At 32.6% G+C, this 16,061-nt stretch overlaps 2 protein-coding genes across 2 annotated transcripts; one reads left to right on the top strand and one right to left on the bottom strand.

The window, feature by feature from the left end:
* Positions 1–108: 108 nt before the first annotated feature.
* On the bottom strand, positions 109–4,712 carry LOC145612182 (kinase-interacting family protein-like). The gene is made up of 3 exons (XM_081667558.1): positions 4,548–4,712; positions 3,162–3,314; positions 109–1,371 (listed from the first exon to the last, which is right to left on the bottom strand). The coding sequence occupies exons 2-3, from the start codon at positions 3,298–3,300 to the stop codon at positions 371–373; spliced, it is 1,140 nt and encodes a 379-aa protein (XP_081523684.1). The 5' UTR covers positions 3,301–3,314; positions 4,548–4,712; the 3' UTR covers positions 109–370.
* Positions 4,713–14,981: 10,269 nt separating this feature from the next.
* On the top strand, positions 14,982–15,812 carry LOC145610569 (uncharacterized). Its single transcript, XM_081665882.1, has one exon. It carries the CDS (start codon positions 14,982–14,984, stop codon positions 15,810–15,812), a length of 831 nt encoding a protein of 276 aa, XP_081522008.1.
* The last annotated feature ends 249 nt before the right edge of the window (positions 15,813–16,061 follow it).

Here is a 16,061-nt window from a genome sequence, read left to right as displayed (position 1 = left end):
ATAATCTTATTAAAAGATAATTGGAGTATAAGATGTGCATGAATAAGCATGAAAATTAACGTTGCAAAGCATGAAAAGCAACGTTGCAATTAAAAAAATAAATAAAAATTAAATAAATAAAAAATAAAATAAATAAAAAATAAAAAAAAGTAATTAAAAATTGTAGTAATTACATAACCTTATTGCAGTTATTTTTACAAAATACCTGGTACTAGGTACTTTCATCTTCTTACTCACAAAATGATACGAAGTAACATCAGAATCTCATACCAGCATACAATCATAATCCAGATTGACAAGATTACAACTCATGGTATTTTAGTAGCCTAACTAGCTTAATTAGTGTTTTTGAGAATGAATATATCCTTAATCAACGACCAATAGATCTAGATGGATGTGGTTTGCACAGAAATAACAAATCAGAATTTTTAATCTTCTCCCAAAGCTTAGAAATTGTCACACCTTTGTTATGTATGCTTCTTTCTTTACCCTCTTGAAAGCAAGCTTCTGTGCTGACAGCCTCTACGTCTTTGGTTTTCAGCACCCCGCCCATACTTGTGTTACCAGTTTCTTTGCACGCCGAGCATTGTGTCTTCTCTTGCTTCACCAACTGCTGATAATACTCGCGGTTTCTCCTCTCTAAACCATAAATCTTCCCATGAAGCTCCTCAATTTTACGGCTAAGCATACAGACTCGATGATCCTCCCTCATCTTTAAAACACACCTAGCTAATTCCCCTGCCTTCCTCTTCATGAACATGGACTCTAATGCTAGTCCTTTGTTCTCGTCGATCAGAGCACCTACTTTGTACCTCAGTCCTGCATTTTCATTCAGGAGAATTAGCCTCTCGGATTCTAGCACCTCTAGCAGACTCCTCTGTAGCTCCACCTTCCTCGATGAATCATTTGCTAGCCTTTGGGTTATCACAAGCTCATCAACCATAAAATCGTATTCCACATTCTTGATAACTAACTCTGCAATGATTTCGTCACTAAAATTTATGTACTGTGAACTTGCTGTAACTGATGTTACAGATGGTAATTGGTAGGACAGTGAGCTTTCGGCATCTGATTGACAATCTTCTTCACTGTGGTTATCATGGATAGATGAAACGACTGAGACGTTCTCGGAGGTGGAAAACGCCCTGTGGTGATAAGTAGAGGGATGAGCTTGATTATGATGCTTGTGTAGAGATTGACAGTAACGTTCAGCCAACGAAAGGTAGGCGTTGTAGAGGTCTAAGAGGAGAGATAACAACTGGGGGCGCTGCTGGTAGTAAGCCTCTGCTCTTTGCGCGAAGGTGTCTGCTTGGCCTTCATCATTGTCATTACTAGAGCTATGCACCAACATGCTTATCTTCTGGTCTAAATCTGTAATATATGCAACAACATAATTATAAAATGCATTCACTACCATAACACGTTACTTCGTATGTAGAACTGAAGTATAAAACTGCAGACTGCAATATGTGTAACATTCAAATTTCAACAGGTACAAATATTTTTTAAGAACATATTTAGAAATTTAACATTATTGTTATATATAAGCTGCTAAATCAAATATAACAATGTCAGGAAATATACATAAATTAGCACATTATTAGAACGCGTTTCAGAATTCATCTATTTATCTTAGAAATTTTACTACATACATGACTTTTAATTTCAGATCGAGAGAGCAAAAATAGTTTACATGGCACATTATTAGTAGGTAAGGCTGCATAGTGCCCACGGCCTCACCAAGCAAATTAAAACTTGAGAAAGAGTATATCTCTAAATTTCAGGAGCACGAAGTGAATTAGGGATTCCTGGTATGAAATTTTTGAAGGTTTGATTTAAGTTTGATCTAAATATATCTAATCGAGTCAAATTTAATTTTAACTCCCAGTTCCACTAAACTTTGACCATACTTACACATTCATACCAACAACATTAAATAAAACTTTATCAAGTGAAAGTTTTGTTAAATTCAAGTTAATGTACTCCTTAATTTGTTTATTTTTCGTGATAATGTTTATCTTAGTATATTAATAAGGAGTAATTCCAACAAGAAAACTTTAAAAACAAAAGGAAGAAACAAAACAAAACACAACGAAATTACTTTGTAAAAGCAATAAAAATAAATTCTGATAAATGTAGAAAGTATACCCAAAAAATTGATCTTAAATAAATAAAGTAGAGGTTTGAAAATGATGTCTTCTGTTTGAAACTCTTTGAACTCCCAAAAAGGAAAAAAAAAACAAAAAACAAAAAACAAAAAACAAAAAAAAAAAAAAAAAAAAAAAAAAAAAAAAACAAAAAGCAAAAAACAAAAAAAAAAAGGGGGTTGATCTTGCAGGTAACTTTTCCTGCCATTGGAAGTCACACTGCAAGTAAAACAGGTTTAAAATTAAAATTGAAAATAGAAAATAGAAAAGTATGTCTGACAAAGGAATCCTTCTAATGGGCAAAAATACAAGAAGCCGAAAGAATAGAACCTCTTATTCCATACACAATTTGCTAACTGCCTAAATATAATGACAACAAAAATTGGGTTTAATCATAGCTCAGAATCAAGTGGGATTACTAAGGTACAGTACAAGAAAGAAGAAACTCCCTCCGTCCCACTAATATTGCGTTAAGTACTCGTAACAACATACCTATTTTACTCTCGCATACACTACTATAGTTCCATTAAATTTTTTCTAATCAAATTTACCCAATCAAAACTCTAATAGGCAAGTACAGAGTAACAATTATGGGGTAATTATAGTGGTACAAAGAGAGTACTCCATAGCAAATAGATTTATACTCCGTATTAAAGTTCTAGTATCGAATATGACAAGTCAAAACCAAAATTGAAATTTGAAGGGAAATGCAATAGGACTATACGAGTACTAATTAAGGTAGACAACTTTTATTTGATATAATTTGAAAACTTAAGAGTACAACACAACGCAAGTACATCCACAAAATTGAAGCCAAATTTGATAACAGTTAGATGAGCAATTATGGAGTAATAGTAATTCAATGGAAATATATCAACATGGGCCATATGATACTGTCTTAACCCACTGACCATTGTCTAATTTAAAAAACCTTCCAACTACACTAGCAAATATAGTAACAAATACTAACACATGTAAAATACAATAATTTAAGAGTGCCATGCCATGCCTTACCAGCAAGGGTGGTCAGTAGCCACGCCGGCCTTGTACAACACGATGGCCGTCGTAACTCCATCTGAATTGTTGAACCTCCACTTCCATCAATTGTTTTCCACCGCTTCATCATCGTCTTCTTCGTAACTCCGACTTCCATCACCACAAAAATTGCTAGTAATTTAAAAGACTAACTGGTCAATATATCATTACTTACATATCTATGGCTCAAACATTTTGTGTTCAAAATACAAGTAATTATTTGATTCTATCTTCAAAAATACTACTCGCCCACGTTTGACATTTGTTACCTCTAACATAACTTTTTTTCATTTCCCAGTAAATTGTACAACATCATATCATATAAACATATTACCGTACGATAAGAGTAAGAACCAACCAGAAGACCACAAAATCTTTCGTTGAAAAATCAAAGCAAGCAATAAAAAAAATTAAACAAAAAAAATCAATAAATTAAAATAAAACATTAAATATACTGACTGTAGTAAGGGATAAATTAATGACGTGTAGGTAAGAGAAAGAACAAGATATTAAACAACAGATCTCGAGGAAACATATTCGAAAGTACATTTTACTTTTCTTATCAACTCAATAGTAGTACTATTAGTCATGCTCAAATCCCCATTTCCTTCCAAAACACAATTAATAAGGTGATTTGTAGCACTAATTTTCTTATAGTTTTGTCGTTATTCTTAATTAAAATTAGGGTAATGTTATATGTAGCCCTAAGGGCTATATATAAGCATTAAATACACTCTAGAAAATTGTATAAAATTAGAAATTCATGACAAAAACACGCGTAAATCAGTGTAATTAGTGTTTATATTTTCATGATTTCCTAACTTTTTACGGTTTTCTAGCGTAAATTTAATGCTTATATGTAGCCCTAAGGGCTATATATAGCATTTTCCTTAAAATTAATACTCTCCGTCCCTAAATTAAAAGCCTCTTTCTGTTTAATATGTGAGTAATAAATGCTACAAAGAGACTTTTTATTAAAAGACGGAGGGAGTAATAATAAAGAAAATGTCATATTCAACTACAAGCAAATTACACCATCAACATGACTATTAGATATTGCAAAGTTAAGAACATCTCAGCCTATATAACACGAGTGTGAAGTTTTTGGTTATATGAAATTAATAAACTCAAGTTTATACTTGTACTACTAGTAAAGAAATAAAGTAATTTTCTCTGTAGTTCTTTTGCCTGATTTTAAAATAGTCACCTTTGTAATTTGTACTACGAAATATCAAAAATCCGAACGGAATCACAAGTGGAGTATTTTAAGTAAAACAATAGCAGTGAAGTTATACTTAATTCATTAAATAAAATAGAATAAAATAAATTAGAAATGTGCATAATATTAAAAAGAGAAAAACTTACAAGAGGTCCTTGACTTTATTAGCTTAGCTTGTTATTTGTTCGTAGAATAAGAAACGAAAATTAGAGTGGAAGAGAAAAGGAGGAGAGAGAAAATCTGGAAAATCGAAATTGAGAAAATGGAGTTATTGTAATTTTGAGTTAATAAAGAAGACCCAAAATTAAAAGAAGGGAAAAAGAGTTTAGTCACAATCAAAAGGATGGTAGTTGAATTCTACAAAAAACAGTGTACAGTAATAGAGAGTGAGTGAGTGGGATTGAGAATGATAGGATTAGGAGGGAACACTAATGTATGACTTATACTTGGACAACACGCCATTTTTAGCCTTATACTGTATCGTACTAACAACACATAAAAGGGTCAAAATCGAACTTTAAATTAAGGCTCTGTTCTCATTGACTAAATTGAGCTGAAGTGAATTGAAATGAATATTTTATAAGAGAAGGAAATTAGGAGCTGAACTGAACTAAAATGAACCGAATTTCAACGTATGATAACAGGCCCTAAGGCTCTGTTTTCTATAAAAAAAATTAAGGCTCTCTTTGATTTTTTTTTTTTCCGTTCGGAATGATTATATATTTTGTTTGACTTTAATTTTTTTCACGGAGTACTGTACTATTTATATAATGATTTAGATTACAGCTCGTCTTGTGTGCGACCGGCCACACCGTGTGACCATTTAAAGTAACCCCTATAACATTGATTTAGTAACCCCTATAATACCGACCAAGTAACCCCAATAACACTGACCAAGTAACCCTTGTAACACTAATGAAGTAACTCCTTTAAAACTGACCAAGTAACCCCCATTACACTAGCAAAGTAACCCTTATAATGGTTGGTCACACGGTGTGGCCAGCCACATATAAGACTTTGTGTTTAGATTTAGCTTTTTAGCTAGTTTAAGTTCTGTGCAAGTGTGCAATTAGGGGCGGATCTTGGTTAGGGCGGGTAAGGGCTCGACCCACTTAAGCATATTTGGGTTATTGATTATAAGTGCTCCGCTATATATTATTTGCAACGATTAGACATTTCCTCTCTCTACTTTATGTCAAATCGTTGCAAATAAAATGTAATGGAGGTAGTATAATGTCTAATAATTACAAATAAAATATTGTGACATAGTGGTTAACTATTGTTATTTTTGTGCAAAAGGTTGAGGGATAGAACCTTGATCTCTTTAACTTTTTGGTCCAAGATTCGCCACTTTGTGCAACACATGTTTATATTTAACTTTTTTTAGAATTAAAAAGATTTTGTGGTTTAACCACTCTTTAATCTTTATAAAGTATTTTTTGTAAAGAAATCAATACCTTAATCAAATTTTCATACAGGCGATATAGCTCATGTCTCATGATCAACTTCATGTCTTTATGTAATCACAATTTGGCACACAACCTAATAACAATGGAAAAAAAAAAAGTTACTCCCTCCGTCCCTAAATTACATTCCTCCTTTCTATTTTTGGTATTCCAAAATTACATTCCTCCTTTCTATTTTTGGTAAGTTTTTTTTAGTAAATCAACTCTCTTTTTCTGTTTTATATTTAATGTTTTTTCACTCATCCTTACCTAATCTCACTCATAATCCTTGTGTCAAATTACAATGAATATAATTGGTTAAAAGTTTTTAATTAGGAGCATGTGATTGGCCCATTTTTTTTGCAAAGGATTGATGACTTGTCATGATTAATAACTAATCTATCTTTGTATTTCTCATTGCATTATCTAATTATTGTTATTTGTCTTATTTTTCCCTCCTTAATTCCCATGTAAATTTCCAAAGAACAATGTAATTTAGGGACGGAGGGAGTATTAAATAAAGGGTAGTGTTGTACATAGCCCTTAGGGCTATATATAAACATTAAATTTATTCTTGAAAAATGTATAAAGTTAGGAATTCATGACAAAAACACGTGACATTAAATTTCTATATTATTATTATTATTATTATTATTAACTAATGTATGTGGCATTAAATTATTTAATAAATAAAGTTATAATTATATTTACTAATATGACTTTGAATTAAACATATATTCATAAGACTTTAAATGAAACATATTATTACATCATATCATCTTCTACGTTTTACTACTACTACTACTAATTAAACCTACTAATACACTAGTTATAGTCTATTTTGACTACCACTACTAATTCGACTAGTACTACGTACTACTATTACTACTTCTTCGACCATTATTATAACTAGTATTACAAAGTAATTGAAATCAACCGACATTACTAGCTCAAATCTCCCTAATTATCGAAAGTACATCCATATTTTTCGGCCAGTGCTTGCAATTATTTCTCATGTATCTTTCTTTGCAAAGGACCCATTTTGGTGACGTCGGCACATAAGAGTTGATTTTCAAGTTCTTGCTCTTTCAAATCTGTCAACCGGCTAGCTGATTGTGCATGTGTTTCTTCAATACTAACAGCTACCGAAAGGGCTTCACTATTATGATCACTTTGAATAATTTTTCCTTTCCTTTGGGCAGCTGATCTAACCTCTTTGCAGCTTGTTGACCCATTGGTCTGCCGTCTTCATCCTCAATGAAAGTCCCCTCCATTTGAGGTGTAATCCCCTGCCTCGGACAACTTACTCGTCTTTGAAGATTCGTTAACATTAGATTTATTACGCTACTTGCTACTTCAGATTGAAACTTTGGAGAATTGCCCACAATACTCCACACATCATCATATTGAAACTAGGAAGTGTATAAATTATGGTATAGTGCTCGTACATCCGACAGCTTCAATGATTCATTATACCCACTTTTATTTTTGAACTTGGCATAATAACCTGCAAATTTACCGAGGGCAGTATTTTTTGCCCACCAATGTTGTTTGCAAGCATTTGTCTCCCTCATAAGTTGATCTTTTTTTTCGTTGTAAAAATCTGCAAATTTCCCCCCAATATACATCTGATTTTTGTGCATTGCCATTTATTTTGTCTGTGCTAGTATTTAACCAAGCAATGGCAAGAAGTGTTTCATCTTGTGTTGACGTAGATAAACATTTTTTAATCTCCTCTTTGAGTTAAATTGCGGCGTGTGGGTCGACGAGTAGTAGTAGTTACATCAATATTATTATCCGACGGAAATGGGATGTCGGATGTTGATTCACCACTCAAGGGTGAAATGGAAAGTTGCTCAATATTTTAACTAGTAGGAGTAGATTGATAATTTTGAGATTGGAGAAATTGGGTTAAATTTTCCACTTGCACATTATTTGAGTTTGAGGAAGTTTGGAATTGATTTTGTTGAGTTTGATATATAAGGGAATGTAATTGAGGATTATTTTGCAACAAATGGAGGCCGACCCGGTTGATCAGCCTGATTAACCAATTCTTGTTAATCAGCTGCATTTGTGGGCCCCACTTGCCAGACAAATTGACGGAGATTCAAGACGGTGCATTTGATTTAAGTCTGATTTTTTTTTTTTACAATTTTATTTTTTTGTTTTTTAACCCATCTTCTCCAACCTTCCACCGACAGCGAGCACCACCATAGCCACCATCTGGTCCACCACCATCACATCGACTACCATCGGAACCCCATCACAGCCACCACCATCACATCGACTACCATCTGAAACACATCACGCACCACCATCTCTCCTCTTTCCGCCGATCAAACCCGCAAAGGCCTTCCACATCCTCATCTTCTTCCCGTCGTCCTCCTCTTCTTCCTCAACAATGGCTGCTTCGCGGCGAATCAAAAAGACACCCTACTAGAAAAGAGTGTAAATTAGGGCCATATCAATCCCTTAGGGAAAACCTTTCATTCGCAGCAGCATTTTGAACTACCATAGGCGGTGGTGGCGTGGAGGAAGAAGTGGGTTTTTGGGTTTTGGTTTCTGGCGTGGAGGAAGATTTGGGTTTCTTACTTTCTGGTTTTGGTTTCTGGCGTGAAGGATGGGAATGAGTTAACGAGCGTTATCCCAACGTTTTCCAAGTTATGTGTGCATTGACGAGATTGCTAGAGTACCCTTACTATTATGTATGAAAAGACAAAATTAACCCCTGATTTACACAAGTTGTAAATCAGCCTGATGAACAAGAATTTCCTCCAACAAATGCAAAAAAGAATTCAAATCAAAATTTTGATTTGGATCCATGAATTATTATTTTTTTTGTTCTTTTTTTTTTTTTGGAAAGCAAATTATGGGAGAATATTGATCCCAAATTATTTAATAGGTAAAATTATTTGCATTAATTAAATAACCGTTGGAAAATTTGTAGCAAAACAATGTTGGGAGAATTGGAGCATGTTGCCATTGGATATTACTCATAAACAACATTGATGATGATGAGGTGGCATGGTATTATTGGGCCATGCAAATATTTTGTCAGCTCATTGCCCCACATGCATAGTCTTTAGATGAGTTTTAATTTACCAAACCCCTTGCAAGACTCACCATAGTCTTTTATGGCATTATTGCAAAAGTCTTTCAAGAGACTCTTGTTGAGACTCTGGTTGTTACTTGCGATAAACTCACCTTTACAATGGTCTTCTGATTGCTGACATGGCAAATTCCTCAAATCAAGATTTATTATAGGCAATTTAATTACAATGCTGGAATCAAATTTCAAATTACAAAGTTGGAATCAAATTCCAAATTATTAGGATTATTCCAATCTTATTTTAAGTAATTCTAAAAGGGGTTAACAAAGTGAAATAGAGGGAGTACTAATATCTTTGGACCTTCAACTATCTTACTTTAATATTTCCAAATCTCTCTCCTCCCAATTATCATACTTTATTCTTCCGCTAACCCTACTTTCTTCATATGTTATTACTTTTTACTATTTTTCCTATACTCCGCGCATAGACATATAGAGCAAATAATAAAATGCGGAGAAAGTATCAATTTCCCTTATACCCTTTATTTTCTCAAATATCATTCCCACGCACTAAATCTTGGACAATTATATGTAAGATTTCTAACGATTTTTTTTTTATTTAAAAAAAAAGAGTTAAAAAATGGCAATATCAAGACTCAAACATCTATGTTTTAATCCTCCAATCAAACTTGAATTCGACTTAATTTTATTTTAGCGTTAAAAAAGGGCAATAGATCTATTGTGTTGGATGCTTTCCAAATCCCTTTTCATCCACATCATCCATTGCATTTAAAATTATACAAGTATTAATTATTTTTATACTATATGGATTGATGATATGTAATATGTGATTTTTTTTTTATTTTTTTTTTTTGAAAGACGTTTAGTACCTCATTTTATTGATCAATGGACAACTTGTCCATTAGAACATAAGAAGAGATAACAGGGGGCAAAAGTTCTCCCAAACTTGTTCTACACCATAAGGTACTAAACTAGCAAGGTGATGGCAACAGAATTCCCATCTCTCCTAACATAAGACCAACAAATAAAAGACGTCTAGTACCTCATGTAATATGTGATTGATGATATCCTATATTTTTCACAGCTATACTATTTCATTTGTGATTGCTTATACACTTATTTTTGGTGTTTAAATTATTTTATTTTTTGGGCATGATATATCGGAAATTTTATAATTTACCACCTACAAATAACCCACTTTTTGAAATTACCACCCAAAAAAATTTTATTTTAAAATAACACCTAATAAAAATAAGTAAATAAATTTCACCACCAAAACCGTTAAGGGCCTGTTCTCACAGACTGAAATGAGCTGAGCTGAACTGAACTGAACTTATTAGAATAGAACTGAACTAAACTGAAATGAATGTTTTATAAGAGAAGGAAATTAGGAGCTGAACTGAATTGAACTTGTTAGAGCTAAACTAAACTGAACTAAATTGAAAATAATCGTATAAGAACAGGCCCTAAATCTAACGTCTAAAACAATTTCTTTGATTTTCGTGCCTTAATATGCTCTTTAGGGGGTGTTTGGTTCACTTAATTAAGGTATAAAGTATGGGTTTAGAATGGTTTAAACTCAAACCTTATGTTTGTTTTATGATTTTAAGAGTTTCAAACCCATACCTCAAACCCCCAAGGTATGGGATTTAGAAACCTTGAGGGAGAGGTGGGTTTTGCTCATTCCCATACTTTTAGTCGTTTTAGGTATCAAATAAAAGAAAAAAAATTGCATTCCATAAGCACACCAAACATATGGTCTTAAGAATCAAGTTCCAAACTCATACCACTATGGTTTCATTCCTGATTCCAACCCTATACCAGTTTGCGACCCAAACACCCCATAAAGGTTTTGGAGGTCATTTTGCCCAAAAATCAGATTTGAGGTCAAAATTTGGCAAATAATTATCAATACTGTCTCATTTTGAGTGTGTCACACAAACCTAGGTATTTTTAGTGCACGAAACGAGACAATCATTTTTTAATAAATGTTGACTTCAAATCGGATCAAAAGGGAAAAATGACGCCCAAAATATTTATAGAACACGTTTTTGGCTAGAAAATTAATTGAACAATTTTTTTTTTTTTTTTTAAAAAGCATTTGACTTAATTAACGGAAAGTGTTAATGGTGGTAATTCTAGTAAAATCTTTTTTTGGGTGGTATTTTAATTTTTTTTTTTTGTGGTAATTTCGAAAAATGGGTTATTTATGGGTGGTAAAATAAAAATTTTCCTTACAAATCAATTCAGATTTATCAACATTTTCATGAAAAAAGATTAAGTAAAAAGTAATGTAAATAAAGGTAATGATATATGTAGCCTTTAGGGCTATATTTTATATAAGCAATTAATATACTTCCTAAAATGGAATTAAGTTGAGATATCATGACAATATCACGCGCTGATCAGTGTAATAAATGTTAATTTATTCTTAATATTTCCTTTTTTTTCTTCTTATATACAACCCTTAGAGCTATGTTTATCATTTTCCTATAAAAAATGCCTAAATTTTCTAGGGTTATAGTAGATGATTTAGGACAAATTGAATCAATTTGTCGATCACTTGATTCATTTTGTCGAGCATTTACATATAATGGTGCTTCGAAAATGTTCGTTGAATCAGTGGTGGATCCAGAATCCAAGTTAGGGGTACCACACCAAGCACTAGAGAGAGAAAAAAAACCCAACATACTTAATAACTTGAAACTCAAACTAAATTTAAAATTTATGATAATTTTAACATATTTAGTTAAATGATAAAACAGATTCATTTTTCAAATAATGCATTGTGTTATTGTATAAAAAGTAACCTTTATTAAAAAAAAAAAGTTACCATTTAATTTAAATATCTACTTTGCCTAAATTTTGCAATGAATTTATTTCACGTATAAATTATATACTGCATAATGTATACTACATATCAAAATAATACAATCAAATAAAAATTATATAGTGTATAGTACTAATTTTCTTCACGGATATCATATTATTATTGTTAATCGGTCGATTTTTAATGGAACTTATGTTTACCTAGTCTAAAGAAATGGAATCTATGAAAGAAAAAACCAATACAATAATTTGGATTAAAAGCCAAAAAAAAAGAAAAAGAAAAATGCGGTACAAACTAGGTCACTGCCGATCCGAGTACTTAGGAATGAAAAAAAAAAAAAACAAACGGGAGGGGATTTGAACCACTAACTTCGCTGCACAAAAGAAATGTGTCTAGTATTCTACACCTTTGTTACCATTGAAGCTGGATGACACTATATATCTTATACGAAAGGTAATTGTTAAAATATATGCAATATCAAACTGGAGGTTTTTTACACAACAAATTATTTTTTTTTTGTAAAAAACTGGGGGTAGCACATGTCTCCCCCAGGTTACAATGTAGGTCCGCCACTGCGTTAAATAAGTCACTAGGTGTCTGGGTAATAAAACCTAGATGCTTACATGAGTTCTTTTTTTTTCTTCTTTCTTTCTATCTCTACAAAAATGCCTAGAAATCCGTGTTTTTACAAATTAGGCTTTAAAAAAAGGAAAAATTGTAAAAAAAAAAAAACACCATTTTGCGAATAAAAACCTTTAAAAAGTTTTTTGGATAAAAAAAACCACCACGTTCATTTTTTTTACGAGAGGAAACCTGTTTCCCTAATTACCCTCTAATTAACTTAATTAGACTCTAATTTCTTTTTTTTTTCTTCTAATTAACCTCTAACCCAATATATATATATATGTGTGTGTGTATATATATGTGTGTGTCTATATATATATATGTGTGTGTGTGTGTGTGTGTGTGTGTGTGTGTGTGTGTGTGTGTGTGTGTGTGTGTGTGTGTGTATAAACCACCACCCCATCCCCTTCTCCCCTTCTTCCTCCTTCCTCCTCTTATGGCATCAACCCCCTTCCCCACCGGACTCGCTGTCCAGATCCCCCACCTTCGGCGACCTTCTCCACCGCCAGACAACCCTTCTTTTCTCCTAATCACCTCCCGATAACCACCTCCTTAATTTTGAAAACCCTAGAAAATTGATTTGGGGGTTATTAATTTTGTGTATTTTGCTTGCAATTGATGCTTGTTTTGGCTTTGATTATGTATTTATGTGATGCTAATGTGATTTAGAAGCAAATTGCAATTGATTTGGATTTGATTTGAGCATGTTGGAGTAAATAAGAGCCAAAAATACAAAGGGGGTGGTGGTCGCCAACGGGGATTAGGGGGAAAGGGAGGGTCAACCGGCAATGGATGGAGGTTGCCGAAGGTGCGGGGATTTGGGTGGTAGGTCGGGTGGGTGAGGGGGTCGCTTGGTGGTTGGGGTGGTGGGTTTTTTTTTTCTTTTTTTAATGTATAAATTAAATCTAATTATTAAGTAATTAGGTGTGTTAGAGGTTAACTAGAGGAAAATAGAGTCTAATTAAGTTAATTAGAAGATAATTAAGGAAATGGGTCTCATCTCGCAAAAATAATGAAAGCTGTGGTTTTTTTAACTAAAAAACTTTTATAAGATTTTTTTTTTTTTTGCAAAATGATGCTTTTAAAAGGTTTTTTTTGACAAATTTTCCTAAAAAAACAAAATAAGTATACACTTGTACTCAACCAATAAAATAATATTAAAATAGACATCATAAATAACACGTGTAAATTCCTGATGTAACATTTTCACTATATCCTATTCTTACCTATGATTTAAGATTTGAATTTATTCATTTTTTTTCCAAATTTCAATAAATTTGGTCAACACTATATTGGTAATCTTACTTATTTCATTCATTTTCCTAGGTAACATTTTTGTGGGTGCATGTGTTTTCTTAGCTAACTTTCACAAAGTGATTTTTTTTACTTTTTATTTTATTTTATTTTTTGAATAAACAATTGTAATCAGTTTATTTTAATCAATCTTATTTGTAGTTCTTTTTATATAATCTTAACTAAAATATTCTTTCAATAAGCAAAAGGAAAAACAACTACAACACTTCTTAAACATATATCAAAATATGGCAATATTCTTTAACCTACCATAAAATACATATTCATACACATACCAACAAATTGGACCATGCTTTTTGGTCCATAGTGAGCTTTTTGAGTTTTGTTGAAATATTGACGATGATTTGAGGTTATTCAAACTTTTATTTTTTTTTGCTTCATACATGGGTAGAATACTAGGATCGTGCTATCGAGGCATGCTATTTATGATCACCTTTAATGGACATACATAAACTAATTAATTTAGAATGATACTAGAATTCCACAACACCTTAATTAATTCCTTTTTTTATGACAATGTCTATTTATTTAAGAAAAATGCTATACATAGCCCTTAGGGCTACATATAAGCATTTAATTTACTTTAGAAAATTGTTTTAATTTAGAAAATCATGACAAAAACACACTAATTACACCGATTTGCGCGTGTTTTTGTCATGAATTCCTAACATTATACATTTTTCAAGAATAAATTTAATGTTTATATAGAGCCCTAAGGGTTATGTATAGCACTATCCTAATAATAATAGTAATAATAATAATAATAATAATAATAATAATAATAATAATAATAATAATAATAATAATAATAATAATAATAATAATAATAATAATTGCATTTTCATTGAGTTGTCAAATTCAACGTTATTTTAGCATATAAAAATTTTTTGTATGTTGTAGTGACAGTGTGTAGTCTAATAACTGATATCTTTTCAGTAAAAGATAGTGTTGTTGTTCATTGCATTATTGCAAGAAATTTCAGAATATTGTATCTGACTTTTTAATTGTGTATTGTCACCTCAAGTTTTCTTGAACCATTCATTGTATCATTGTATTATTGTATGTATCGTAGAGTCTATAAATTGTAGTTACTTTTGTGTACTCAACTTCACCCACCAAACAATCAACTCTTTCTCCCCACTTCAAACACTCCAATTACCACTATGTCAGATTACAACCCCCCAAACACATTTGATGAATTTACAATGAATTGTTTAATTCATATATGGAGGAAACACTTCCATGAGTTCTGTAGATAATATCATAAATGATCTCGTAGAAGCAACTTCTTCCTCAAATGTTAGAAAAACGAGAAAGAAGGGAGAATACACAAAGAGATACTGTGAGGAAGGTCGATCACGAGCGTATATGGAATGATTATTTCTCAAATAACCCGGTGTATAATGAACACCAATTTCACCGGAGGTTTCGAATGAGAAAGGAGCTATTCATTCGCATTGTGAAGGATCTTGAAAATAAATATCCATATTTTCAACAAAAAATTGATGCCATCGGTAGAAACTCACTGTCACCCCTACAAAAATGCACTGTTGCCATTCGAGTGCTGGCTTACGGAGTGGCCGGTGATGGCGTAGATGACTACGTGCGTATTGCTGGAAATACAGCCCTTCGATGTTTGAAGAATTTCTGTAGAGGGGTAATCGAGATTTATGAAGCTCAATATTTATGTAGGCCCACTGCAAATGATGTCCGGCGTCTTCTCCGAGTGAATGAGGCCCGTGGATTTCCTGGTATGCTAGGAAGCATCGATTGTCCAGTTGCATGGCAAGGCATGTACACTTTAGGTGATCAAGGGGTCTCTACCATGATATTGGAAATTGTTGCTTCCAAAGATTTATGGATTTGGCATGCCTATTTTGGTGTTGCAGGTTCTAACAATGATATCAATGTATTGGATCGATCTCCAATATTTGATGAGCTTCTTGAAGGCCGAGGTCCTGACATTCAATACATAATAAATGGAACAATGTACAATTTAGGATACTATCTAGCAGATGATATTTATCCTGAGTGGCCGGTTTTATCAAATCCATTCATCGAGCAAACGTGCTCTCAGAGAAAAGGAAACGATTTGCTCAATACAAAGAAGGCGCGAGAAAGGATATAAACGAGCATTTGAAGTGCTCCAAACGAGATTCGCAATTGTATGTAACCCGGCACGTTTGTGGAAAAAAAACTGAAGTAGGAGATGTCAAGAAAGCATGCATCATATTGCATAATATGATTATTGAAGATGAAGGAGACGATAACGACGAAATGAATCCACCACGAGATGTCCAATATTCTATAATTGTGAATCAAACAGAAGCACCCGAACTTCATCATGGTCTTCTTCGAAATTATTATGCAAATCGGG

The sequence above is a fragment of the Chenopodium album genome, chromosome 24 (assembly GCF_948465745.1).
Source record: "Chenopodium album chromosome 24, dcCheAlbu1.1, whole genome shotgun sequence".
Taxonomy (NCBI): Eukaryota; Viridiplantae; Streptophyta; class Magnoliopsida; order Caryophyllales; family Amaranthaceae; genus Chenopodium; species Chenopodium album.
This window is presented reverse-complemented; position numbering and strand designations above follow the sequence as displayed.

Excerpts from the sequence above, each read along its gene's own strand:
- LOC145612182 (XM_081667558.1), bottom strand. The coding sequence starts at position 3,300 with ATGGAAGTCGGAGTTACGAAGAAGACGATGATGAAGCGGTGGAAAACA. Across the intron at positions 1,372-3,161 it reads GCTACTGACCACCCTTGCTG|ATTTAGACCAGAAGATAAGC; the intron begins GTAAGGCATGGC and ends CATATATTACAG.
- LOC145610569 (XM_081665882.1), top strand. The coding sequence starts at position 14,982 with ATGTTAGAAAAACGAGAAAGAAGGGAGAATACACAAAGAGATACTGTG.